This window comes from Sturnira hondurensis, unplaced genomic scaffold (genome assembly GCF_014824575.4).
Source record: "Sturnira hondurensis isolate 20B ecotype Veracruz unplaced genomic scaffold, ASM1482457v3 Scaffold0010448, whole genome shotgun sequence".
Classification (NCBI taxonomy): Eukaryota; Metazoa; Chordata; class Mammalia; order Chiroptera; family Phyllostomidae; genus Sturnira; species Sturnira hondurensis.
The window spans coordinates 7,441,312-7,468,460 of NW_028083079.1; the positions used below are offsets into that span (position 1 = coordinate 7,441,312).

The following is a 27,149-nucleotide window of genomic DNA, read 5'->3' on the forward strand; positions in this document are numbered from 1 at the left end:
ACATGTTCTAGGGCCACGACTGGGCCACACTTGGGCCACAAGCATCTTGGATCTTTGTATAACTGTCCCCTCCTTAGAGGCTACTGGATCTTGCAGCCACCCCCCACCCAGTTGCCGACTGTGCTTCATCCCCTGGCTCACCCAAAGCAGCCCAGGGGAGTGAGCCAGGCCTGGGAGGGCTCTGCCAAGGTCTGCAGAGCCAGGAAACTGGCCTCAAACGGGGTAGCTAGAGATGGCATGCTGGGGCGGAGCAGGAGTCAGCGGGAGGCCTGGGCCCCCTCGGCTGCCCCACGGAGGAGTCCTGGGGGTCTCCTCTCCCTTCTGAGGCAACAGTCACCTCAGTGGACTGATAGGGGTGAGTCCCACTGGGGGATTCCAAACTGGGTTTTGAAAACAGAATGTGCGTTCATTCAGGCAAACGCACACACACACAAAACTGAAACTAAGCTATTCAAAGACACACATAGATTTAAATCGACACTTGATAAATGGATTGGAAAGTGGGTGGGGAAGGGGCAGAGATGGGGTCAGGCATGGGGGTGCAACAACTAAGAAGGAAAGGGGCCCTGCAGGGGTGATGGCCACGGAGGGTGCTGGGAAGCCTCTGCACTAGCCAGCCACGCCTCTCCCCTCTTCCTGAGCGTTCGCTTGAACAAACTGTTCCACTGCTACAAGAGGAAGGAGGGGAGGAAGGGGGGAAGAAGGAAGGAAGGGAGGAAGCAAAGAAGAGAAAAGAAAGAAAAGAAAAAGAAAAAATTGGCAGCCAGCAGAAAGGTGCTCCCTCCCACTCCCCACATTATGTGGTGGTTCTGGAGGCCAGCATGAGACCCAGACTCGGGCCAAAGTTCAAGCCTTAACCCCATTATATCAGTGTGTCAAACTCTCCTCCCTCTTCCAAGCAGGCTCCTCTATGAGCCGCCCTCCCTGTCCCCCCAACACCTCCTCTTCTGCAGCTATTCTGTGAACTTCTGATAAGATCCAGCTCAAATGCTGCACCATGTCGGTGGGATCACCTGTTCGCAGCCTTGGCCAGACCTAGGCAGCACATGTTCAGAAGCGGACAGAGGATGGCAGCCAGATCCCCTACAAAGCTCAGATTAGAGAAGAAACCCACCATCACGCCTTTTCGAAGTTCTGTTTACCAACTGGGAAACAGCACTCACATGAAGGGGACATGAAGGGGACAGCGCCGGGCTTCAGGGGCCCGCGCCCCTAACCCGAAAACAGAAAAGAAATGGAATCCCATCGCATTCTGGATTTAAGTGCCAGCACTTCTACTTGCATTAACTTTATTTATTACACAAATAAGACATTTACAAAGCACAACATGAAAGGTATGTAACAAAACAGACATTGGTTTTACAAAAAAGTGCTTACAATTTTTTTCCGTGTGTGTGACTGTATGCGTGTGTTCCCCTTTTGTGTGGTATTTAAATAAATAGTCTTGATGCCTGTACATTCCCAGGCTGCTCTAACAGGCTAGTGGAGACATGTCTGAACTGCAACATGCTACGACCACATGATCCACACAAGGAACAGACCCTGGGGGGAGGCTCAAGGCAGAGTGGGCACTGGGTGACCCTGGGTAGGGCTCTACGGATCACTGACTACATGGTTGCTTTGGGGGCCTCAGGAGCAAAAACCAGAGGAAAGATTAGAGTTCCCCAAGGCCCGGGATCAGGCCTGAACCACTCCTGTTAACTTCAGCCCCCAGCACAGGGCCAGTACATGTTATTCACGGGATGAGTTCTGAACGGAGCTGTGCTGATGACCACATTCCAAGTAGTGCCTTCTCTCTGCCCTGGAGTCAGCTGGAACCATCTTCAGAAGGGAAAGGAAGCAGGATCCCTCCTTGAGCTGCACCCATACCTCGCCTTTCTCCAGGTGCCAGAGCAAGAATGACACACGGGCTTTCACGTTAAGTGCCAACTTCAAGCATCTGAATTCTGAAACCTTATCCAGACTCAGTAGGAGAAAGTGCTGTGATTGATTAGCAATGTCTACCATAGGTAAAAACAGGGACAGTTGGTACACAGGTGCCATGGACTTGCTTTCCCCATCCTAGAGTCTCCTTCCAAAGGCCACGTATCGGGTTAACCAGAGCACGGAGGAGGACCTGGGCTGAAACACGCTGACTAGCAGCCTCTAGTGGGAAATGCATCAGGACACCAAGTACTTGTAAAATCACAGGGTAAACTTGGGACACATGGGTGTCCCCTGAAGACATACGTCATGGTCTCGTGTAGCCCAAGCCCTTTTGTTTGGGGATGAAGAGCTGCAGCAGGACAGGGCGTGTGTGAGCACAGATGTGTCTGGCCTCTGTTCTCGGGAGTAGAGGGAGTGGGAGCCCAGAGGTGCCAGCTGGAATCTCAGGCCTGGCACGCTCACCTAGGCAGTGGGCACCTTCTCTCCACTCAGACGTGGACCCAGAATTAACATCCTGACTGCCATCTCCCTGGGCTCTATTCCCCAGCCCCCCACAAGAGGTTCCCCCAAAAGAGATGTGGCCTAGGCACCCCTACCAGGAGTCAACAGGTGGCCCCCAAGGGCTCCCCAATTCCAACCTGCCCAAGCACTCGGAAATGCCATCGCGTGGTTCAAACACCATCTCTGCCACATCATCTGTGCACGTATGTACTGCAGACCTAGGAGGGGGGGAGGTCTCCCACAGACGCCCCGAGGTTTCTATTTCCTCTCCCAGCCAAATGTGCCACATCCTTCTCCTTGAGCTCCAAACCAATGTGGGTCTTCATCCCTCCAGCCCCTGCCTGTCCCTCCCCCCCTGGCCTGGGCAGGCCTCCATCTTGCCCTGCTGGGCCTCTCAGGGTTGGTCAGTGTCTCTTCTCCCTCTGAATTAACTTGACATAGCCAGACAGATGGAAATGATAAATTCAGAACACAGCTTTCCTTGGGGGACATCCCACAGACACTGGAGAGTTTTCCAGACAAAAGCAACAGAGCGGATAACACTGGGGCTTGTCGGCTTCCAGAAGTCAGAGGTGGTTCCAAGGGGGGGAGTGAATGAAGGCCCATGTGGGAGGATAGGAAGCCTGTAAATGACAAGGCCATCGGCGCTGCACAGTTCGGTTCGTCGGAGAAGAGTCCTGTCTACATGGAAAAGCTGGGCTGGTGTTTTCGCCCTGATTCCAAATTTCAGGGAGTTCTCCCTTCCAAGAGGAAGACTCTGCGGTGCTCTTGGCGGGTTCTGGTTCTCAGCAGGAGAGGGGACAGCCAGGCGCATGGGCCCAGCTGGTGGCAGGCAGGATGGCAGATGAGGGGTGGACACGGAGGTGGGCGGATCCCTGGCAGTGCTCGCTGGGACACTGCATTTCAGCGGTTGAGGGGCAGCTGCGGGGTGCCCATGGACAGATGCGCGAGTGCCGGGAGCGTCAGTACTGAAAAAGGATGACCTGCAGAGGGAGGGGATGGGAGGGGGCTGAGCTGCAGGCCTGCCCCGCCTCAGCAGCTCCCCAGGGGTCCTTGAAGGCATGGAGAATGTGGATGGCTCAGGGCCCAGATCTGGGTGCAAATCCTGGCTCTGGCACTTACTTGCTGTGGGACTTTGGGCAACTCACTTCACCTCTCTGAGCCTGTTTCCTCATCTGTAAAATGGGAATGACAAGACCTCTCTCTCAGAATGGGGAGGATTCAGTGAGAGCAGCAGCAAATGTCTGCTAGGCACCGCACCCTGCCCGGCACTGCAGAAGAGTCTGACCTGCATTATTTCATCGCAACCCCTCAAGGGCATCCCCCCATTAGCTCCACATTACAGGGGAGGGCTCAGAGAGGTAAAAACCAGAGAGCCCGCAGTCACACACACACAGCTAGGAAGAGGTGGACCAGGGCTGCAGCCCAGGCCTGGCTCTAGAGCAAGCTCTCATTACGTAACACACCACCTCTTCCTCTCCAAGGCCGCCATGCCAGCGGTCACCATGCTTACAGCATCAAGCCACGGGCCAAGCACTTCATGTGCACGTAGTCTCCACAAAGCAAGAGGCAGGTGGCTTAGACATCCCGACGCCTGAGCACAGTGAGTGATTGGGGACTGTCTGTCCCTGTCCCTCTCCTCTCCTGCCTCAACCACCTGGCTGACCTCTCATGCCACTGACACGGCCAGCTCCCTGAAGTTCAGGTCAAGGATTACTGGCTATCTGGTGAATGAGATGTCACAGTAAAGTGTCATGTGGAAGTCTTAAGGGGTCCCAGACATCAAGTGGGTATGGCCATATGGCTGTTCCATTTTCTGATCAGAAGGCCACTGGCCCAGATCAGTTACCATGAAGAGGAGACAGAGGGAAGCAAGTCTCTGTAGGGGTAAGCATACCAGTAACCACCATCTATGGCTACTTTCCGTGAACTGGGCACTGAACTGGTCACTGTGCTGGCTTCTTTACACACACTACCACGTTTGCTTTCAGCAACAAGCTTGGGTGGTGGGGCCTATTATTATCCCCCTCTTGCAGCTGCAGGAACTGAGGCTCAAAGAAAATAACCATGTTCCCAGGTCTCAGAGTGAGAAGGCAGAGCTGGGACTCGGGTCTGCCTGACTCGCCCACACAGCACGGCCTCACCCACTCACCCAGTCTCGGGCACTGCCCTCCTCTGGCCTCCGGATGCCTCGCTTTGGGCTCTCTGGTAAGACCCGCCCCTCTGTGAGCCTCGGTCTCTGCATCTGATCGATGACAGCTCGGCCCTGGTTTCTAAGCACCTCCTAAGCTCTGAAGTTGTGGGATCAGGGACCATGACCGGAAAGAAGTGCGATTCTGCAAACTCACAGGTGTGTGTGGCCAAATGATGATGTGGTCGGGGAAGAGGGTGCTACCCTGGTGCTCAGAGCCCGTTCTTCTGGCCAGGCCAGCGCTGGGCTTAATGAGTGGGCTTAGGGGTCTACCCCAGGGGACACTGCATCTCCTTATACCTAGGCTGGCACAGGCCTGGAGTGCCTTGAGAGAGAGCCCATACAGGTCTGTACTGACTGACCACACGTAGCTCACCAGGCCCCAGAGGTCTGTCAAGACGTGGACAGAAAAGATCCCCAGGGAGGGAGAAAGATCATGAAGGAGGGGGAGACATTTTTCTGCAGGGCTGCTGGATGTGAAGTCAGGGATGCAGCCCAGAAAGAGAGAACTCTGGCTCAGCAGCCAAACCCAGGGGCCAGAAACCTTCTACAGCCAAAGCTGCCAGATCCCAGGCTGGCTCATCTTTCAGGCTGAACCAGACGTAACCACAAGCTTAGCTGAATCACCAGGAGGCCAGGGCTCATCTCCAAGCTCTGAGCCTGGCCCTAAATCCTTCCAAGGCTAACCCCCCTCCACATAATGCCCAAGCCCCTTACCAGGTAGTCCAGGCCCTTCATTATGGAACCCCTGTCCACCTCCCTGGGCCTTGGCCACACTAATGACCTTATCCTCTTCCCCTGCTTCTCCCCTAGAACCTTCACTCCCTCTTCCAGGTCCTCCTGTTCATCTCTCACCTCAAGTGCACTGTCATCCTGGACGCAGCTACCCACCTCCTGCTCTAAACCACATACTCCCTGAGGACAGGGGTGGGGCCAGCTGGCCCCTGCAGGACCGGGATGGCTCCGAGGCAGACAGTGCTAGGATGGGGGCCAGCGCTACCCATGCCCTCTGCGTGCCCTGGGCGAGCTACTGCTTAGACTGAGCCCCAGTGTCCGCAGGTGTGAACCGGAGCCAACCGTAACTATCCTCCCTGGGAGACTGCGGCCAGAGAGAGCGCTGCGTAAACTGTAAAGTGCCACATCCAAGGACGCAGTTGCCAATCTAGGCAGACTCTGGAGTCTGACAGGTCACTTATCTGAGCCATGACTCGGCTGGCAGGCTTCAGACGACACTTGTAAAGTGTCTGCTGTGAATGGTGGAGCTGCTCAGCAAACAACAGCTCTTACTGTGAGCCTGGCAGTCCGAGGGGATGTTTCTGGGACATGCTCGCCCACCTCCTGGTGCTGCGGGATTCGCCTTGAGCACTACCAGTCTCTTGTAAACCTATGTGTCCAACTAGGTTGTCTGTACCTCTGTACCACCTTCCCCCAAGGTGCCCAGCAGCGAGCCCAGCACACAGTAGGTGCTCAATCAGGAGGCAGAGCAAGAGGGGCTGTCCTAGAGGTGTGGTCCTCACCTCTGCTGCCCATCAGAATCACATGGGCTGGGTATTACACTAGCAGATCCCTAGTCCCCACCCCAGACCTCTTCATTGGCTCTATAGGGACTGAGGCTGGGGAATCTGCATCTTTACAGACTGCACAGGTGACTCTGAAAATCACACCAACACCAACCACACTCTGCTGGACTCGAGGCCCCTGGGTCCTTCCAGCTTGAAGGCCCTGGCCCCCCACGCCCCCTCTAACACTCTGACTCGCCACGCTCCCTGCCTCCCTGAGGACCAGTACAGTGATGTTTCTGACAGACCTCCAGGGACCTCCACTGCCCAAGATAAAGTCCACACTCCCACATCTGGCAGCCCGAGGCCCCCACCCCTCACTACTCTTCCTCCCAAGCCTGTGTGCCAGCAGCACTGAATTGCTCAGTGGTCCTCGAGAGAGCTTCTCATGCCTTCCCTCATGAATTCTGATTCAGCCATCAGGTCTGGGCTCAGATGTTGCCTTCCTCCAGGAACTCTTTCCTGTGTCTCTCTGGAGCTGTGCCCCCACCCTCCACCCCCTAGCTCCCTTGGCTCACCCATGACAGTTTGATCACAGTGTTATAACTGTTGGGGTGTGTCTCCCCCTCCAAACTGTGGCCTCCTCAAGGGCAGGGCCACGCTTTCCTCATCTCTACTCCTGGCAACTGGCTTGGGGCTCCTGGACACAGTCAGCACAGAGCAAACGTCAGCTGAATAAATGAGTAAGTGAATGAATGAGTCAATGCCTAGGTTAATGTTCAAGCTTTGGGATCTTGAGCTACCCGGGCCTCAATTTCCCCCTTTCTAAAACAGGGGATGTCTTAGAGCAGTGGCTTTTAGGCTAAGTGGGAGGTGTCTTGGAGACGAGAGGGAGGTGAGAGGGGAAACTCCCTCTGCAGCTTCACCAGAGCAGCTCCACCCACTTTCCTCACATTATGGGTTATGGAGAAGATTTAAGAGGGTCTCCGGGGATTAAGAACAACACTTCGAATCCACTGGCCTAGGTGATGTCTAAGCACCCTTCTGGATGTGCAGTCCTAATGCTGAAGACAACCAGAGGCCGGGAATGCACAAAGGAGACCTTGCCAGTTGACTAAGGTCACTTGCTGGCCTGCTAGCCCCAGGCCCCACAGGCTCGGGGCATTCACTCCTAACATTCAGGAATAAAAAGGAGAGAGTAGAAGGAACCAGGGAGATGGTGGGCGGCAGGGTGGTGTGTGATATGAGCCCTCTCTGGAACCACAGAGTTTGAGCAAAGTAAATTCAGAAATCTGAAAAAGAGGCCAGCCAAGGAAGCACATAGAACACACTGGCACCTGCTCGAGTGACTGCCTCAGGGACACAGCGGGGCCCGAGTGTGCTGGGCAGAGAGGCGTGGTGCCTGCTCAGCGATGAGGAATGCTGCTAGAACCCATGCCCGCAGGATGGCTCTGACCCACCAGACCCAACCTGGCTCCATTTACCTTCTCACCCCGGTTGGAGAGTGGCCCATCCATATCGGCTTTGAGGTGGACGGGGGGTGCGGTGTAAGGCAGCCGGCAGTGCACCTGCCCGCACTGTACCTGACCTGTGGATGAGAGGATGCCTTGGAGCCCACATCCACCCTCCACACAGGATCCCACCTACCCTGCACTCAGCAGCCTGGAGCCCTGGGACCACGGTCACCCCTGCTTATTACCAGCTGACTGGCCCTGGGCAAAATTTTAAGAGGGCTGGTTGCAATGCTCTAGGAGAAAGACTCTATAACCAATAAAGTTCTCTATGATAGCTGTCTGGCTGACTGATACCCAAACACTCATAAATGAGTATGTATTGAATACCTCCTACAGGCTAGGCTGTACCTCATCTATTAGGATCCTCCCTGGATCCTCCTTATCTCCCAGGTATCAGCGAGGCTTCCCCTCATACCTCCTAGACAACTCTGCACTCAGGTTACCTTCTTCATGATGCTCTCCCCAACCACTCTATTTATAATCGCAACCCAACCCCAGCATCCACCCCCATGCTCCTTGTCTTCACCAACTAGAATGCAAGTGCCAATGGAGGGTAGGGATTTTTGTCTTTTTCCTAGATTCTAGATCTTTGTGAATTCCCAGTACCTAAAATGAGGCATGGCATCTATTGGATACTTCTTAAATATTTTGTTAAATAAATCTCGGTACCCTATTCTAACATCTAAAAATGGAGCAGGAGGGGCGGGTGGAATCTATCCTTATGTCTGACCCAAGTCTCTCACGTTTCGGCCTCTTTACCACTACAGTAGAGAAGTCCATGGCTTCCTCTTCCTTGCACTTCACCCACTTTGGTTACAAAAAAAGAGCCTTGTACAGAGACTTGCAACTGATATGCAACTCGGGACAAGTCACTGTTCCTTTCTGAGCCACAGTTCCGTCATCTGTGGAATAAAGCGGTTGTACAAAATTGGGGATTCTTAACCTGAAGTGTTCTCGGAGTCCATGAATGGCCTAAGAGGACATGGAAAGTATGTGCACGTGTGCATTTTCCTGGGGTCTGGTTCCAAAGCTTTTTTCGGATTGCAAGCTCTGAGGCTCCAGGAAACTCAGGATCCTGTGAATTTAATTAACTGCAAAGCAGGCTGCCCAGGTGAGCCTCAGTCATGTAGCCAGAGGATTGACAGCACCTGCCCTAGCCTGGGTTCCACCTCAAGGTGAACAGAAAAGGGCCCTTCAGGCCCTTCTCTGGGCATCAAAGATGTACCTAGGCTTGGTCAACAAAGTATGAGGGCAGAGTCCTCACATGACTCTGGAGGCCATGGCCCCACTCCCAAAGGAGTCGCTTAGATCCACTACCAACCCCACAGCAGATGCTACCTGGTAGCCCACATGCCTGGTACTTAGCCCCTGGTGCTTGGCACCTCTAACAGATGAACTAGATATCCTATGGGCTCTCAGCAGCCAAATAAGTCATTGCTTAAAAACAAGCGGGAATGGGAGGGGTGGGGAAAAAAAGTCCCTCCTACTGAGCAGATGGTTCAGAAATGCAACAGCACAGAGAGAGAGTTTTCACTGGCAGCCCAGGGCCATACTCAGGTCTGCACTCTCAGCTCTGCCAACCAGAACCACCACCATCGCAGAGCAGCTCACACTTACCTAGCACTTACTTAGCACTTACTAAGTCTCAAAATCCTGAAGACTTTAAGTCAACAATCTCATTTAATGTTCACCACACTGCTTTGAGATCGATATTCTTATTGTCTTCATTTTTACAGATGAGGAAACTGGTATTCCAGTTTCCTGGGGGAGTTGGTTGCTAACTCCCCTAAGTTAGGGGGAGGGAAGCTAAGGCGCTTGCCCGATGACACATGGCCAGGAAGTGGCAGGGATGGGATTTTAGACTGGATGGTCTGACACCGGAGCCCACACTCAATTACTAAAGAATACTAGCTCCCACTAACTCACTGTGGACCCTTGGTTTTCTCATTGGTAGAATGGGACCATGATCTCTGATGTTTAGAAACGTGGTTAGTGTCTGGCACAGTGGCAATGGCTTAGGAATCAGCAGTGTCTCTCTGGCCTCCTCCTTTTACTAGAGCTACAGAAGGGAGGATTTGAGTTTGCGAGTATATGTAGCCACATCTATTTTTCTGGTCATGCCCAGCTTTGGGGGAGCAATCAGTGGAAACACCCTTGAAGAGAAAGAAAATGTGTGATAAGTACCTGCTCAGTAGCAGATTCACTGATGTTCATCCCTCAGAAATGCACAAGGCTACTTACTCCCTCTCTCCTCCAGGTTTCTGGGCCAAGTTCACTCCTCCATAGCTGCCCTCCGTCTCCCCACAGTGCTCAGTGCCCAGTGCCCACTGATGTGCCTGCCCTGTATTAGTTTATTGTCTCTCTGTCCATGTCCTACTCTGGAATGTGAGCCCCAGGAGCACACAGGCTCCGGTCTATTGTGCTCTACATTGTATCCTAGTGCTTAGGACACGGAAGGCACTCCAAAAGTAACTACCAATGTGCATGGATGTGTACTGCCCTGTGAGGGAAGCATTACTAATGTCCCAGTTTACAGACAAGGAATCTGAGGTTCAAGGAGGTTAGGTGATTTGCCCATGGCTTCACAGCCCTGAGTATTTCAACCACACTGGCCTTTTTCTGCGACCCCAAATGCACCCAATGCCATCATGCTCCCTGTGGCAGGTGGTAAACCTGCCTACATTCAGTTCCGTTGACACCCTGCACACCTATTTCCCCACTCCTTGCGTCTCACTCATCCTACCCATCATTCCGGTCTCAGCCTGCTGAGAGGTGGCATCTCTGCCCTCCATCCAGTACTTTTTCTATAGGAATCATCACAATTAAAATACTCGCTCGTCTATCTGGCTATTGTTCCTGTTGTCTCCCCCACCAGAATGCAAACTCCACCAGAGCAAGGACTTTACCCACCTTGTCCTCTCCCTAGTCCCTGGTGCCCTGGCAGAGTGAATGCTTGGAAAGTACTTTTTGAAGGGCTGAATGGCTTACTTTTCCTGAAGCAGAACCAGGTAACATAATCCCTCTTCCCACCGCCTAGGTCTGAGTGACTGTGAAACCCACATCTTCACCCACGAGGCTCCGAAAAGCCTCCCCACACCTCTGCCGCCCACACGCGCTCCTCTCCCAGGCCAGGGGGCCTGGGTGTCGCGGTCACTTACTCTCAATGTAGCCGTGCAGGGTGACCATGCGCGCCCGCTCAGGGCTGCTGAATGGGGAGTAGTGGATGTCGTCGGATAGGGATGAAGGGAGGCGGGACGGCGGCGCCCCGGAGGGTGGCACAGGATGCTGTGGTGTGTGTTTTTTATGACGCGCCCGGCAGTTTTGAAACCACACCTGGAACGACAGCCTCGGCAGCCTCAGCCTCACGGAAAAAGGTCGGACGCGCCACCGGGGGACCCCAGACGGAAGTGCCTCTCGACTCCTTAAGAAAGCGGCCACGTGCGCCCAAGACCGAGGCTCCACTGCCCCTCTTAGCGCTTGAGGGCCCACCCCCAGATCCCTAACCACCACCCCAGATTAGAAGGCGCCGCCCTCCCCCGGCCCCACCTGGATGACCCTCCGGCTGAGGCCCGTCATGTCCGCAAGCTTCTGCAGCGTCTGCGCGTCGGGGTTGTTGTCCTGCGCGAACTGCGCCTGCATAACCTATAGAGCAAGGGGGCGAAGGGGTGGGGGCGAATAGGCACTAGCGCACGGAGGTCGCCAGGACCCAGGCCCAATCAGAGGCTCCAGCCTGTAGGCCACGCCCCAGGCAGCTATAGCCCAGCCTCTTCACACCCCCCCAACCGGGTCCGAGAGAGGCGGGGCCAGGAAGCCCTCTCAGCCCCTCCCACACCAACTCCCCGCCTACACCTGGCCACTAGCGGCCTCCCCCCGTACCTGCAACTGCTCGGCTGTGAAGGACGTCCGCGCGCGCTTGGCCGGCTTGGGTTGACTGTCCTGCTCCGAGGGCACTGCCCCCTCCAGCGTGAGGCCGTTCCCTGGGGGTGACAGAAGTGGCTGATCTCGCGTCCACACCTCTTCTAATGGCAGCCTGGAAAGGACGGGGGTGGGGGGAGCTGGTCCCTGGAAGGGTCAGGAGCGGAATTGGCTGGGGGCGGGGACCCCAGGGTCCTAGTCCCTTGAGCTCAGTCCTTGGGGAAGGGGCCTTTGATTTTTGAGCGTCCGCTTAGCATCAGACGCTTCTCTTTCGGTGTGCCCTTTAAGTCTCACAGCCCTGAGAATGGGCAGCATTATCCTCGCTTTAAAGCCGAGGAAACTGAGGCTCAGAAAGAAGAAAGCCCCTGCCCAGACCTTTCGCTAGTATACTGACAGCTGGCTGACTCCGGGGATACGAATAGGAATCAAGCAGGTTATAGAACTGTGATCCTAATTTTGTAAAAACTGCTGAAAGCAAAAAGGATAAAGTTTTTTTGTAAAAGATAGAAGCCCAAAGTTTGGAAGGTGAAAGGATTGCGATTATGGAATTCTACTTTCGATATTTCTCTAACTTTGGAGGTTTTTACAAACATATTTCACCTTCTCTAAGGTTTAATTTTGTTAGCTATTCTCTTTCCACTTATATTACTTTTACAATCACACTAATATACTCCCATTTTATTTTTAATATTTCATTTTTCTGAATACAAAGGTGATAAATACATGTTCCTTATCAAAAGCTCAGAAAATTCAGATAAGCACAAAAAAGAAAATTAAAATCACTAGGAATTACACCACTGTTGAAAAATTACTGTATTTTTAGCCTTGGGTGGTGTAGCTCAGTGGATTGAGCACAGGCTGGAACCAAAAGGTCACCAGTTTGATTCCCAGTCAGGGCACATGCCTGGCTTGCAGGCCAGGTTCCCAGTGGGGTCCATATGAGAGGCAACCACACACTGAAATTTCTCTCCCTCTCTTTCTCTCCCTTCCCCTCTCTCTAAATAAATAAATAAAATCTTAAAACAAAAACAACCCCCAAAGTTTATTGTATTTTTAAATTAGGAAAAATACTACATTGCGGAAAGCACAAAACAAACATTCCAACATATATACATAGGAAAAAAATCTGGGAACACATACACTAAAATATAAGCAGTTGTGGCATTTGGAGTGATTTTTATTTTCTTTTTGCTTACCCATCTTTTCTAAATTTTCTACAGTGGATATGTGTCTGTGTTTAAGTTTAAAAAGTAAAACAGAATCCAAAAGTGAGGGCTGGTCAGTAAAGAAGGTCCAAGGTCCCAAGCCTTCAAGCTCCCCTGCATGGTAGGAGTCTGGAGCAGGGCTTGGCTGGGAGAGCAGGAGTGTGTAACCTGCAAGGCTGTGACCAGAAGTGGTCCTGGTGGGTCCAGGTATGGGAGGAGCCTGGGGTCATTGATGGGCCATGGAGTGGGGAAACCTCTGCCTCCCTGGACTCCATGCCAGCTCCACTGCTAACTTGTCCACCATTGCAGGTGGACATAGCACCCCAGCCTCACTTGCTCCCCACCTGGGCCCACTTACTCCCAATCCTGCCAGGAGAAAGTGATGACTGTGGCCAGGAACACTCTGGAACCCCCTAACTAGTCTCCAAGCTGGAGACTGAGGCAGGGTGATCCATATCCCTCCCCAGAGGCACAGTGGATGGGACAGACATTTTGTGGTATTAATGTCTTCTAGGACAGCGGTCCCCAACATTTTTGGCAGCAGGGATCAATTTCGTGGAAGACAATTTTCCACGAACTAGGGTGGGGGTGGTGTTGGTTTCAGGATAATTCAAACGAATTACATTCAAGCTCACCTCCTGCTGTGCGGCCAGGTTCCTAACAGGCCCGGACCTGTATCGGTCCACAGCCCAGAGGTTGGGGACACTTGTCTTAGGAGAACAGGCAGGACAAGGATTGCTGTGCCTGTTATTTCAATAGAGAAATGAAACTCATAGAGGTAGCCACATCCCAACACCCTTCCCTGCTCGGTGACGTCTGAAGAAAGGGCCTTGGAGCTTGGCAATGGGGTGGTGTGGTGTGGTGGTTAAGAACCTGGGTTTTGGAGTCAGGCAGGTGTGCTGGTTACGTAACCTCTGGCAAGTCACATGCTACAGATAATCTCTGCCTGTTCCCTCACCTGTAAAATGGGGGACACACCAGCTACTTCTTGGGGCTGTTGCAAGGATTACATAGAATAATCATGTCACAGAGAAGTGAGCAGCTTCCACAGACCCAGACAGGGGAGTGTGGAAAGGGTCTCTGCCTCTGCCCACAGCCCAGCTTCTGCTCCCCCTTTCTGGCCCCCAACCCTCCTGTAACTCAGTCACCAAAATCCCTGGAAGACCTGGCCCCTGGCCCTGGACCCATGTGTCTTGGGGAATCACAGTGTCAGAACTCTAAGAGATTTAGGGATCTTTCTAGTTCACCATCCATCTTACAGATGGAGAGACTGAAGCCCAGAGAGAAAGGAAACTTCACACGTCAGAACTGCACGCCAGAAGCAAAACTGGAGCTCCTGTCTCCATGCTCAAAGGCCTTTCTCCTTATAGTCCACAATGAAGGCCCACCCCTCTGGCTCAGAGCTACTGGCTTGGGAGTCAAGAGAACAGGGCTGGTCATTTCTCTATAGGGAATGAGCCCTCAGGCCAACCAATGCAGCTATAGGGAATGAGCCCTCAGGCCAACCAATGCAGCTATAGGGAATGAGCCCTCGGGCCAACCAATGCAGTCCAAAGGTGGTAGGCTGACACGTTATGAGAACCATCTCTAGCATTCATTGGCTGCCTCCTGGCTGTACAACACATGATGAGCTCATCTCTCTTTGAGAAGGGATCCTATCTAAGCCCCATTTTACAGTTGAGAATATACAGTTGCAGGGACAGGCAGTGACTTCTGACTCACAAGCAAATGGTGGAGCCAGAAGTCTGGGCTCAGTGTGCAGCCTCCAAGTCCCAAGGTGAACCCCAGTCTCTACAGGAGTGTGGGCGGAACCTGGGGTGCTAGGGTGGGGGAAGGCTGAGGGCAGAGGTGTGGCCAGGTGCTGGGCAGGGAGGGTTGGGTACCGTTCTCTGCGGCCCTCTTGAGATTCTCGATCATGGTGTCGTAGTGGATTCGGCACAGCACCTTCTCCTCAACCAGGCCAAATTCCTCGCCCGTGGACAGCTGGCGCTTGCAGGAGAAGCAGGCAAAGCAGGCCAGATGGTAGGCGTTGCCGCGAGCCCGCCGCACCCAGTCGCTGGCGTAGATCTGTCGGCCACACCGTGCGCACTTGGTCCCAAATCGGCTGTGGGACACCGGGGCAGGGAAGGGGATGGCTCAAGACGGGCCCCCTCCCTCCCTCCAAATCCCAGTAGCCTGCCTGTACCCAGGCTTCTGGCCTCAGGGCTGTCACTTGCTAAGGACTTTCCCTAGCCTGGATCCAGCACCCCCCACTCCCCGAGAGAGGTCACACCTGGTGGGTGGGTTTTATTTTCTTCTTGGTATTTTTCTGAGTTTTCCACATTTTTTACAGTGGTCATTTGCTTTTGTATATAACATTAACCTGTTCACTAAAATATAAGTGTTAGGAAAGTATAATAATAGTAATAATAAAAGGCAAATCTTGGAGCATTTGCCACGTGCCCAAGCAAGATTCTACGCATTTTAGATTGAAGATCTCTGGTAATCTTCCTTTTTCAGATGAGGGAAAAGGGAGTTAAGTCCCTCACACAAGGTCACACAGCTTGCAAAGAAAGGGTCCCGAGATGAATAACCTGCATCCCAGCGACAGAGAAGCTCGGTGTTTCCCGGAAGCGGAGACAGATACGCATTACTGGCTTGACGACTCTGAACAAACGGTTTAACCCCCCGAGTTCTCATTTTCCTTGCCCTGAGCCAAACTGGACGACAACAGCGAGGACAGTGCTTTGCAGTCTTATCAAGTTACCAGCTAGTCCCGGACTGAAGCCCTTGACATTCTAACAGTAAATGTTAAAAAGACCAAAAAGCCCAGACCAAGTGTCCTCTTCCCCCTTAAGGCTTCCTTGATTTTGCCTCTTTCCCTCCTCCCTCCTCCTCTACATGCGGCTTGTTGGGGTGCAGCTGCCTCTTCCACCAAACGGGGAGTTCTCGGAGAGCAGCAGAGTCTAGGTCGCCTCGTCTGCGAAGTCGCCCTGAGGCCTGACCCTTGAGCACCAGGGAAGGTTTGTTCTTTAAGTGGATGTGAGCCTGTCTGAACCCTCGGAGCCTCAGAGTCCTCTGGTGCGCGCTCCATTTCAGGGACCGGTGCCACCCTCCAGCGGCTCCCAAATCATACACTCCTCCCCCACCAACCCCACATCCAACCAACCATGAGGCACTGGTGGTTCCTTTCCTGAGTTTCTCCCAGACCCATCACCTCCTCTCCATTGTCACTGCCACCTCCTGGGCCAGGCTCCCATCATGCACCCCTCTCTGCAAGTCTTAGCCCTGGTCTCCCCTGTTCCCAGGGCCAATCTATCCTCCACCGAGCGGCCACAGCCAAGTTCCCAGCATGCATACTGAATCCTGTCCCGCCCTGCTTAAAATCTTTAGGTGGCTGCACTCTACCCTTGGGATCTGGTCCAAGACCCTTGAAGTTTACAAAGCCCAACAGACCACATTCTCTCAGGCTCATCTTCTCCTCCTTAACCTTCCTCAAGATCCTCGACACCCCAAACCCAAGTCTGAGTCCCAGTCAGCCACAATGGAAGGTCATTGCCAGCTCTTCGAGGCTCCCCTGATGCATTTTCCCACCCCAGGGCTTCGTCTGGGCTGTGGCCTCTTCCCTCGAGCTCACCCTCCAGGAAGAGGCCACAGCCCCTAGCACCACTCTCTCCGCACGCACTGAACACACCGAGCTGTCGACATCTGGTTCCCTGGGTCTCCCTTCCACCCCTGGCATTTCTGGGAGAGGACCAAGAAGATTTGCCTCTGTGTCCCCAGGGCCAGGACACTCCCACCTGGAGGAGCATTCGGAAACCAGCCCAGAAAATGCACTCTGGTTACAACACCATCTACCTTGGCAAACGCAAACAACTGTCAATTGAATAAAAGGGTCTTGGGTTGAACTGAACGTGGGAGCAGAGAGGCCTCCGCCAGCCGGAGGTCCTCAATGTAACCCCAACGCTACCGTCTCCGACCAGAAATTGTTAGTTCAGGTGCCGCTACACCTCCTTGCCAGCCAAATCCTACCTCGGAAACTCGGCTTCCCCAAGGGAGAGCCCGGCACAGCCCGTGATTTCTGTTCACAATCCCTCAGTGGAGAGGAAAAGAAATTGCTTTGCCCAACCCGTCTACTCTCGTTGTTGGGTTGGTCTGGTGGTGACCGGATTGGGAGCCCTTTCTGGCCTCCCAGAGGAGGGGGCAGCCAGCCAGTGCAGAGCCCTTGCTGAGGTGCGGGGTCCTGTGGTGCAAAGCTTTCACTGTAACCTCAGTTTCGCCCCAAGCGTGTGAGGTGGGGACTCTGGCACCCACTTTGCACACGTGGAATAGGAGGTTCAGAGCAGGCCGATGACTACTAACTAGCTCAAGACCACAAAGAGAATGGAGCGGGGATTGAAGTCAGTTTGAAGGTGCAAAAAGGACCTCAAATCTGTGGAAGCAGCCAGACTGGAGATGAGAAGATCTGGATCCCTGGTGGTGAGCAAGAAATGGGCCTGGAGTGACCCCCAGCATGTCCCCAAGCCAGGCCGCGGGTCCTGGAAACTCCAGCACAGTAGACCCTGGGGTCGAGCGAGTTCAGGAAGGCAGGGAGTGCATTCCCAGTCGGTGGGAAGAGCCAGGGAAGGGAAGGTCCTGCCTTTACAGGCCAGGCGAGAGCGACTTCGCTTTCCCTCTGTGGTCTCCGTGTACCGTGGCCAGTGCGCAGCGCCAGTGTGGCATCCCGGGTCTTTGAGTTCGGTTGTGCAGGATTCCTAGTTCTCCGCCAGGGACGCATCCAAGACTCCCCCCCCTCCGCCCCCGCGCGCTCATCCCTGACTTTCCCCGCTCCACGAGTCGGCGATGCCCGCGCGCGCGTTCTGCGCCTACACCGGCTGCTCACAATGTCCCCCTCCCCTTGATCCCAGGTGGGCGCCATGAGTGACTTCTCAGCAACTTTCTCAACACCTCCATGCCACCCCAAATCCCAGGAGCTACCCCCAGCCCTAGGATCTCCGCGCGCTCGCTCTGGCTCGGCTCAGTCAACGAAATCATCCTGGAGCTGGATCCCCGGATGGAAGTGGGGGTGGGGTCATCATGCAGTTTTGGATGCGATGCGGGCCGTTCATGGAGTGGGTCCTCCACTCAGGGCAGGGATCAGGGGCACAAACCAGGGAAACGAGTTGGCTTTCGGGTCTAGGCTCTGACAAACCGACAAACTCCTCTCCAGGCGGGCTGCAAGGCCCGAGCTGCCAGATCCGGAAGCAGCGAAATTGGCAGCGGAGAAAACGAAACTTCAGGAACGGGGTGTTCGGGAGCTGTGGGGCGAGCGCCAAAGGGATTAGGGGGCGCGGCTACAGCCCCAGCCTAGTGCGCGCCCCTCCCTGGGTCCCGGCCCACGCCTCCAGGCAAACGCGCTTTGGGAATGGAGAGGTGCGCGACAGACTCTGCCTATTATAGCAACTGCTGAGAGGGGTTAGGGTGGGCAACAGGCAGCTCCTTGCCCTCTCCCCCAGTAGGGAGCAGTGATAGCTGGGTGGTCGTGGCTGTGCAGAGGGAGTTGTGCGCCCCTGACCAAGTCAGGCTCACTCCCCTGGCCTACTACCCCTGCATACCCAGCGGGGCTCAGTAATTATTTGTTGAGTGAATGAGCCTCGACGAAAGAGTCCATTCGAGTTTCACTACGATCCATTTTCTCATCTAAGCTACCCCTTTTCTGAACGAGGAAACCGAAGCTCAGAGTGGGAAGGCCAATGTTAACTACGAAGCTAACAAGCCAGGGTGCAGAAACTCAAACCAGAGTTCATTTACTTTACGTTCGGGATGCTCCCTCGATGACCTTGGATTCTATGAGGAAAACAAGGGGGATTGTAGATGGAGCCCTGCCTATCCCCTCTGTTCCTTCTCTTCTAGGCAAACTCTTAGGAGGAGAAGCCAGAAAAAAACAGAACCAGCAATTAAGAGGTTAAAGCACCCTGAGCCTCAGAAATCCTGGCCCAAAGCCCCTCCCCCAAACTCCTTTCTCTGCTCCCCCAGCCTCTGTCCCCCAACAGCTGTCTGCTGCTGGGCCACTCTCTGCTGTGGTGGGGGTGGCTTCCCAGCTCTTAGCCTCCCTGGGAAGCCTTGCTCGGAAGGAGAGGTGGGGGTTCTCCCATTGCAGCTTGAGTTCTAGGCAGAAGACAGGAGAAGGCTGGGGTGCTCGCCCTAAGGCACCTGGGCCAGGGGACAGAAACTTCAGGGGGAAGCTCCAGTGGCCCAGCCCAGGGAACTCTCTGAAGTTTACTCCACAAAGTCCACGAGTCCCACTTAATCCTTCACTCCCCACTCCCGTGGTCTGAAGGCAAGAGGCCCAGGGACCTTGGTGACCTGGTCCTGGCAAAATTGATCCACTCAGGGCCCCTATAGGAGGCTACTGGGGCCCCATTGCTCCCAGAGCCCACACGGGAGTCTCACATCGGAGTACCCAGTGGGTGCTCCCTGAGTTAAGGCAAACCAACTGGGTAAGGAATCTTAGGGCCAGCAAAGAAGGGTCTTTGTCATTCCACCAACCCTACCTCCCGGAGAGGAGCTGCTGAGATATCCCCCCTCCCCTATAGAAAGCAGTGTGTTGAATATTTAGACACAGGGGTGGTGGCGCCAGGCAGCCCTGGGTCTTATCCAGGGTCTGCCACTTATCACCTGTGTGACCTCACCTCTGAGGGCCCAGTTTCCCCTCCTATGAGGTGGGGACGATGAGAGTATCATGAGGACTCAGTGGGATAATGCATGTAAAGAGTTAACACAGTTCCTGACTTAGAGATGAGCTCCCTACTGGGGTCACCAGTGTGCGTCCTCGCCCAGACCCAGCCCCTGTGCCACTCTCCCCCCACTGAGAGGCCCTGGACTCTTCACCTGCCACTCTCTCAGGACATCCATTTCCCCGATTACACAAGGGCATGACCCTTCAGGAGGCCAGGGGACTCAGGAGAGCATGGTAGGTCCATCCACTACCACGTCGGGGCAGCAGCTGCAGGTCAGTGGGAGGAAGCTGTCTTGGATGGTGGTTGGTATGAATGCCCCTGAGGGGAACACTGTTTATTTCCTCAGGACTTCACTTTTTCAAAGAAAATGGAAAGAAAAATGGTCTTCACAAAAAGAAAAGAAATGAAAAGCAATATCATGTTTCCCTGGTGGCAACTTTTTTCTGCTAGGAGTGAGGGGAGTTGAGCTGTTGGGGTCCCGTTTTGGAGGGAGATTTGGAGAAACCGAGGCAGAGAGGTTCAGCCACCCGTTCCCAGAGGCAAACAGCCAAAGGGAACCCCAGCCCCTCCTGACAATGCACAGGAGCCAGGAGCAGTGCTGCACTTCCCTAGTCTCCCTCCCTACTCTGCAGCTTTGCCTGGTGACTTTGGAGCACCTTTCTAACTTCTGATGTCTGGCTCTGCCCAAGGAGACTGAAGGACCGTCTGCAAGGAAGGGTGAGTGGGGGACAGACCCCAGAAGAAACCCTTCAGTGGCAGATAAAACCCCAGTGCTCTCTCCATCCTGATGAAGACCTTGACTTCTCAGGGGCAGAGGGCTCCAGGCCATATCCCACCAGACCCTTCACCCAGGGCTTCAGGGAACAGAGAGCTAGAGAATCTCAGAACACGGTCCCTCCCTGAGGCCCAGCTCTTGCTTGAAAGGAGCACTCTACTTCCCAGGCCATCGCTCACGCTTTCTCCAGGAAGACCTCCCTTGCGACAGCCCGCAGAGCCTGGGTTGCTGCTCAGGGCAGGGAGAGCCGCTGCCTGGCACTCCGCCGGTTTTCCTTTCCCTTTTTGTAGGTTTCATTATTTTTGTTGCAGGTGGGGCTGCCAATGATGGGTCATGCCTACGCGAAGACCCGGCCAGGGAGAAAGGATCAAAAGAGCCACAATTCTTCCCTCCTCCCAGGGAATGTGAGCTTTTATTCCCTCCATTTTCTTAACCAAAACATGTCTCGGTTTTGCTTTTGGGGCTCTTGTCATTGCAAAAGGACTAGCACTCAAAACCTGTATCCCAGAAATGGCACGGTCCCACCCCTCCAGGCAAGCCCTGTTCCTCTGACTGCCTGAGAAAGTGACATCAGGGGATTGTAGCAGCATCTCCCCGCACCAGCCCCCCCCCCCATGGTGACAATGGGGTAATCAAGGCATCCACAGCACCTGCCATTTAGGAAGCTCAGAGAGACCGCCTTGGAAGCAGGACGCTGAGGGCAGAGAGATGCAGCGATTTGCCCAAGGTCACACAGCGATGCCGTGTTGTCCCGATGGAGTGCCGTCTCTGCCTCTCCCCAACCAGCTGCACATTCTGTCCTCGCTACTCCAGAGCCAGTGGGGGCTCTGAATGGTGGGGTCCGGATCTGGTTTTGACTCATCCCTGAAGGTCTAGTAAGCACAGCATGTGAGGCGGCTCCATCCAGCCTGGGCATGAGCTGGGGCTGGAGAAGCAGCAAGGAAATGTGGGCAGGTAACTGGAAGGTAGGGCTGGGGTCACCAAGAGAGTCAGGGTTGGGGTCCAGCCAAGCCTTCCTCTACAGGAGCAGGCTGAGATAGCCTCCTGCTGTGTTTCTCCAGCTGCAGCCCCATCCTTGGCTGGCTGCTGAAGCCAAGGAGCCCCCCAAACCGCAGCTGGCTTTAAAAAAAAAAAAAAAAAAACTGCAGTCGGGCCTAGAGCAAGGAGGTGGCCAAACAGGGACTCTAACCTCCATTTCCTGCCTTGGCCGGCCAATCGTCAGATGGAGCAGTGTAGGGAGACATCACACTCTGGCTACGCACCACACAAGGATAACCCTGCCGGGACACGCACAGCACAGCAGTCCACACCCACATGTCCACACTCACACCACACCCTTGAGCCCTCAGAGCCTGGGTGAAGGCCTTAAGCAGAAAGGCCCCCTCAGAGGCGAAGGGGCAGGGTGAGGAACGACAGGATTTCCGAATCTCACCCTTGTACCTCCAGATCCCTGTCCAGATGTAATCTCATCCTGACCTCCACGTGCACTGGAATTCACACACAGACACATACTCTCACACGAGAACTAAAAGACAAATGCTAGTCACAAAGGAACGCAGCGCTGTCCGCACTTTCCCAACCCCTCTTAGCGACGGGTTCCCTCAGTGCCCGCTGCAGAGATGCAAACAACACACACACTTTCCTTACATGCTGAGCGCTAGGCCACGTAGTAAGCGACCCCCACACCCGCACACCCCCCTGTACACACTGGCACACCAACATTCAGAAGAAGAGTCCAATTCTTGGAGCATGCTTTCCCGGAGTATCCCGGCTCAGAATGTGCCAGCATCCCCCTAGATTCAAAGTCCTCTTTTTCCAAGTCCCGGAAGACTCAGTGGGGCGGGGGAGGGCGGTGAGCTGGCGGTGCCTTCCACCACATTCCCTGACTCCCGAGAAGTCTGAAGCCATGCACACTCTCCCTAGGCAAGGATAGAAGGGATGCCAGTGGAGGCAGCGGTGGGGTTTACAGGGGAGTAGTTTTCTCTATTTCTTAAGAAGGTCCCGGGGAACAGGCAATCTCTTCCAGGAACCGGCCCCCTTTCTCTCTTAGGCCTCCGCAGACCCGGCCGCAGGGCCTTCGGCCTGGTTCGGGCTTCCGGCGGGTGTCAGGCGCACGCCCGCTGCGCGCAGGACTTAGCAGTGACCTGGGCCCCATGACCGGGTCAGACCGGATCCCCTGGGTTAGGAGCTAGCTGCGCGCGGGCAGCGGAGACGCGGCGGCGCTGCGGCTGGACAAATCCCTGCCGCTGTTCGGAGGAGCCACGGGGACACGGCCCTGCCGCAAGGAGAGCGCAGCCCAGAGCGTGCCTTCTCAGCGCCCGGCTGCAGCGCTCGACTCCCCCCTTACTGAGCGGCCGCCCAAAGTCAGCCCAGACCGGGGAGAGGCCGAAACAACGACGGAGCTAGGGCGGGAACAGACGCCTGGGACCCAGCCAGGGCCCCAGACTCCACAAGAAGCAGTAGGTCGACGTGGGGTGTAAGTTGAAGCGGAGCGGGACACCGAGGTTGGGACTTAGGAAGAGGTGCCTGAATATGGGATCGGACTTGAGATCGATGAGAATCTAGCGCCTGGGACCGGCCGGCCCCAAACCCAGAGCGTAGCCGGCTGGGGTCAGAGCCCGGGCAAGTCTGGAGCACAGCTCAGGGGCCAGCCCGGGAGAGACGCTGGCGCGGCTGGAGTTGGGAGAGCTGGAGCTGGAGAGGCAGCCAGACCAAGGCTGCAATCCGAGGGGTCGGGGGCGTCAGAGCTCAGCCGAGGCGCTGGAGGTCGGAACTGGAGCCTGAGACTCAGGCAGGACCCGAGACGGAGCCAGACACACAGCAAAAATCGATGGGTCTCAGGAACAGGAGGAGGATCTCGGGCCAGACCCGGTGCTGGCACCGGTGCGCAGCCTGGAGCTGCCGATTTGTGGCGCTGAGAACCCGTGCGGCCGGGCCCCTGCGGCGCGCGAGGAGTGCACTCGGGACTCTGGAGCCGGGAGACAGACACCACGCTCTGAGAAGGCGGCTTCCACGCGCACCGGAGCCCGCCTGTGGCGACACTGCTGGCCCGGCGGCGGAGGCCTACCTGAAGTAGTCCATCTTGCAGAAGATTTCCTTGTTCTTGATGTAGCAGCTGTTCTGCTGCCTCAGCGACGTGCGACACACCGAGCACTCGAGGCATCGCACGTGCCAGATGAGGTTGTTGACCTGGGGAGGGGGCAGAGTGGGGGCGCTCAGCGAGGGCCTCTTTTCACGCCAGGTCCCCGGCCTCCCTGGTCCCATTTGCAGAGACGCTGGCGCTCCGACGGCGCATGCGACTTTCCCCACTTTTCTTCTGTAACACTGAGGCTCAGGGAGGCAGAAATGAACTCTTCCCATTTTGCAGATGGGACTGGGGTGGGGGGGAGGTGCAGAGACGTGCTGCAGTTAGCCTAAAGCCTGGCATCCAGGAATCGGAATTAAAGGGACGTAGTGCCAGCGTTTCTTTCCTCCAGCCTTCCGGGCTGCAACCCACACCCGACAGCACACAAGCAACGCCCGGTCCCCGTTTCACCTTGAGCAGATACCGGTCCAGGATCTCGAGGCCGCAGCTGGAGCAGATGTTCTTGCCGGCGGACGGCACGGAAGAGGCAGCAGAGGGCGGTGAGCAGACAGAGGGCGTGCTGGGCGTACAGGGGGAGGCCCGACCCTCGTCCTTGTCCAGAGCGCCTGCCAGGGCCTCGGCGTCGGCCTGAGCCTGCAGGGCGGGAGACGGGGAGAGCCGAGCGCTGAGTCCGGCGCTGAGGCCAGGGCCCAGCGTCGTAGCTGCCTCCAAGACAAATCTGGAGCCCCACCGTACCAAATGACAACGAAATCCCCCCAAGACGCCGCGCCATGTGCTAAAGGACCGGAATGGAAGGGCCTATTGGAGAGGAAGGGACGGCCCCAACTATTAGGACGAGCGTCCTGGGTGTTGGGAGCGGTCAAAGCCCATATTCTCCACCGAAAACCCTGGCTTAGAGAGGGGCGGCGCCCTCCGGGAGTCTCCCAGCACATGGGCAGCGGTTCGGGGCCGGAAAGCCAGGCCAGGTTCCTAGGGCCCGACGGAGGACCTAAGGCAGGGCCGAACGAACTCACCATGGCCGGCGGAGCGGTCCCTTCAAGGCAGCGGGTGGTCGCTTTGCAGCCGGACCCTGGCTGGGCCATCACCTGGGGGAGGGGGGAGGGAACGCAGGCGCTGGCGGCTGCAGAGCTGGCTCCGCTCAGCTTAAGCCCAGCGCCTCCCCGCGCCTGTTATATAAACCGGCGCGGAACAATGAGTCCTAACTTTGTAGTGGGCATTTAAAGCCCTTCCCCACAAAAGCGGTGTCTCTCTAATGAAGCAATTTGAATTTGGATTGGATTTTTTCCCTCTCTCTCCCCCTCTCCCTGCACTTAACCCGTGGCTCTTGAAGTAATCGCTTAGTTCCCTTGCAATACAAGCCTCTGAGGGGGAAAAAAAACACGCGCACACACACAAACTACCTGCAATTAGAAATTGTCGTGAATGCCCAAGATAAGAGGTAGCCAGAGTGTCAATTCCAACTGTCAATCAGTGAGATCCATCAGGCCGCCCAAAGAATTGCAAATTTGATTTTTTAATGGTAGTAATTAAAAATCGAATTTTTTCTCCCTCCACCTACCCCCCCTTCCTTGCTCTCTTCTCCTCCTCTCGACACAAAATGCAAAAAGGAGAAAAGAGAAAGAAAAGAAAAAGGAGATGGGGGCGGGTGTTGGAGGAAAATAAAAAAGCGAAGCGCGGGAGCATCAAGCCATCCGCCCCGCGCGCGCGGCTAAATTGACTCGGCGGTATTGACACGGATTCAGGCGCTTTTCGAGGGCCACTCGGAGGGAGAGCCGGAGCAAAATGGGGTCGAGACCGGGGGTGAAACGGGACCAAAAAGATTATACGGAGGTGTACGAGAGGCGGAAAAGACACCCTCCAGCCCCTCGGCCCGCCCCGGACGGCCCCGCGTCGGGATCCTCTGCGCTGCGCCCGCACAGCCCCCGGAGTATCCGCGCTATCAGCGCCTATTCAGACGGACAATGCCCGCCTCGCCTCCTCTTGATTCTCCTGTGTCTTTGCTAAATCGCTTTTTGAGAAATTCCTCCAACATTTGCATAATGTGTTCCCGCTTTCCGCGGCCCCCTCCCCCTCGCGCTCGCGCGCGCTCGCACACTCACGCTCGCACGCTCGCAGGCGCTCCCCCGCAGCCCCTCCGACAGCGGCCGCCCGGGCCGGGGCCGCTCCACCGCGCGCCCGCTAGCTCACCTGGTCGGCGGCGGGGCCGCCCTCCGGCAACGCCGGGGCGGCGTTCTCATGCTTCCAGTACATGGGCCGGGGAGCGGCGGGCCCGGCGGGCGCGCAGCGCAGAGACCCGCGCCGAGGGGGCCCACGGCCGGCGCAGTGGGAGCAGAGGCTGAAGCGGGAGCAGGAGGAGAGCGGAGGCGCCCGCTCCGCCGCTCCGGGCCCGGCCCCAGCCCCCGCCCCCGGCCAGCGCACAGCCCGGGCCTCCTTGGCTGCCGCTGCCGCTGCCTCCGAAGAAGGTCCCGACAAACTTGGAGAGGCCCCCGCCCCCTCCTCCTCCCCCTCCTCCTCCCCGTAGTCCTCCCCCTCCCCCTCCTCCCCCTCCAGCTGCAGCGTCGGCCGCCCTGCCTCTGGAGCCCAGCTCGGTTCAAGATGAGTCATGCGTGACCAATCCTCTCCCCGCCAAGGGAGAGCGAGACACACACAGCGAAGCAGCGACCCAGAGACACACACACACAGTCATGTAGACACACAGAAACTCAGAGCTGCTGGCGGAGACCGAACGCGCGGACGTACAAAGGCACCGACCGACACTCGGCCACACAGCTCTCCCGCCGCCCTGCGCCGAGGGCGCGCCCAGCGCTCCGGCTCAACTCCACTCCCAAGTCCAAGGGGCACCCGTGGTCACACACCATCAGCCGAGATGGACTCCACACAAAGTCGCACATGATGCCCTGCGGATGCAGCCCCACGCCTGGCGCGTCTGTGCACATGCTCAGGCAGAGGACGGCCCTTCACATCGGTTTCGGGAGCGCAGGCATCCGCGGACCCTCGCACACCTGCGCAGATGCTGCTGCTCCGCACCAGGCAGAGAGCGCCCAGCTCCTACCCACTGAATGGGACCGGGCTCGGCAGAGGGAGGCGGTTCTCGGGGGTGGGGGAGGTGTTCCCCTGAGTTCTCCTGGGAGGGATTGTCTGGGACATCTCCCTTCCCTTCAGGATGTGCTGAGCCATCCGGTCGAAGGCCCCTCTCACCTTCGCTGTGGTTCTGCCGATAGAGAGAAGCGGAGGCGGGGAGGCCCCGACACTTAGACGGGACGCGGCCCCCAAACACAAAGACACAAAACTCTCAAAGACAGAACCTAACACAACTAACACCCGACAACATTCACACACAAGTGAACACCCACAGTCTCAGCCTCCTGCTGCACAAACAAAGTGACCCTGGAGAGTCACGTGTAAACATACATCTTCTTCTAAAAGCAAACACGCACACTCAGGCCCAGCCCTAGGGACACAGGGACACCTTATCAACCGCGCCCTGACCGCCCCCAGTCATTCTCATTTACAAACACCCGCTCAAGTGTCCTTAAGCTGGTGCGCATGGCCGCAGTCAGGGGAGCACAGACTCGCACAAGAGCTTCACATCACACGAAACCTCCCGTCCTCCACTCGGACACCCACAGACACGCACGCACGTCTCTACAGATGGTAAAGTGACCTTTTTTATAGGCAGAAAGAGCCCCCACGCCTCTGCAGGCACAGGATCCCCAGTAGGCACAGCCTCAGTCACGCGCACACACACACAGGCACATCCCACGGACTCAGGCAGACAAACGTGTCCGCACAGCAACACCCCCGAAAGGTACACAGAGACAGCCGTCACCCCAGCCAGTG

General features: G+C 55.9%; 1 protein-coding gene across 6 annotated transcripts; it reads right to left on the minus strand.

Moving 5' to 3' along the window:
- Positions 1 to 1,043: 1,043 nt before the first annotated feature.
- Positions 1,044 to 26,300, minus strand: LHX6 (LIM homeobox 6). Of its 6 annotated transcripts, none has more exons than XM_037059203.1 (10): positions 26,165 to 26,300; positions 24,323 to 24,394; positions 23,760 to 23,936; positions 23,292 to 23,413; positions 14,635 to 14,855; positions 11,508 to 11,608; positions 11,178 to 11,273; positions 10,790 to 10,964; positions 7,610 to 7,705; positions 1,044 to 3,410 (listed from the first exon to the last, which is right to left on the minus strand). In XM_037059203.1, exons 1-10 carry the CDS (start codon positions 26,243 to 26,245, stop codon positions 3,331 to 3,333), a joined length of 1,221 nt encoding a protein of 406 aa, XP_036915098.1. In that variant the 5' UTR covers positions 26,246 to 26,300; the 3' UTR covers positions 1,044 to 3,330. The 6 variants fall into 6 exon arrangements, with proteins under 6 accessions (XP_036915098.1, XP_036915097.1, XP_036915100.1 ...); XM_037059202.1 differs by having other exon boundaries at positions 23,760 to 23,942; positions 26,165 to 26,299; XM_037059205.1 differs by having other exon boundaries at positions 7,602 to 7,705; positions 23,760 to 23,942; positions 26,165 to 26,298.
- Between the last annotated feature and the right edge of the window lie 849 nt (positions 26,301 to 27,149).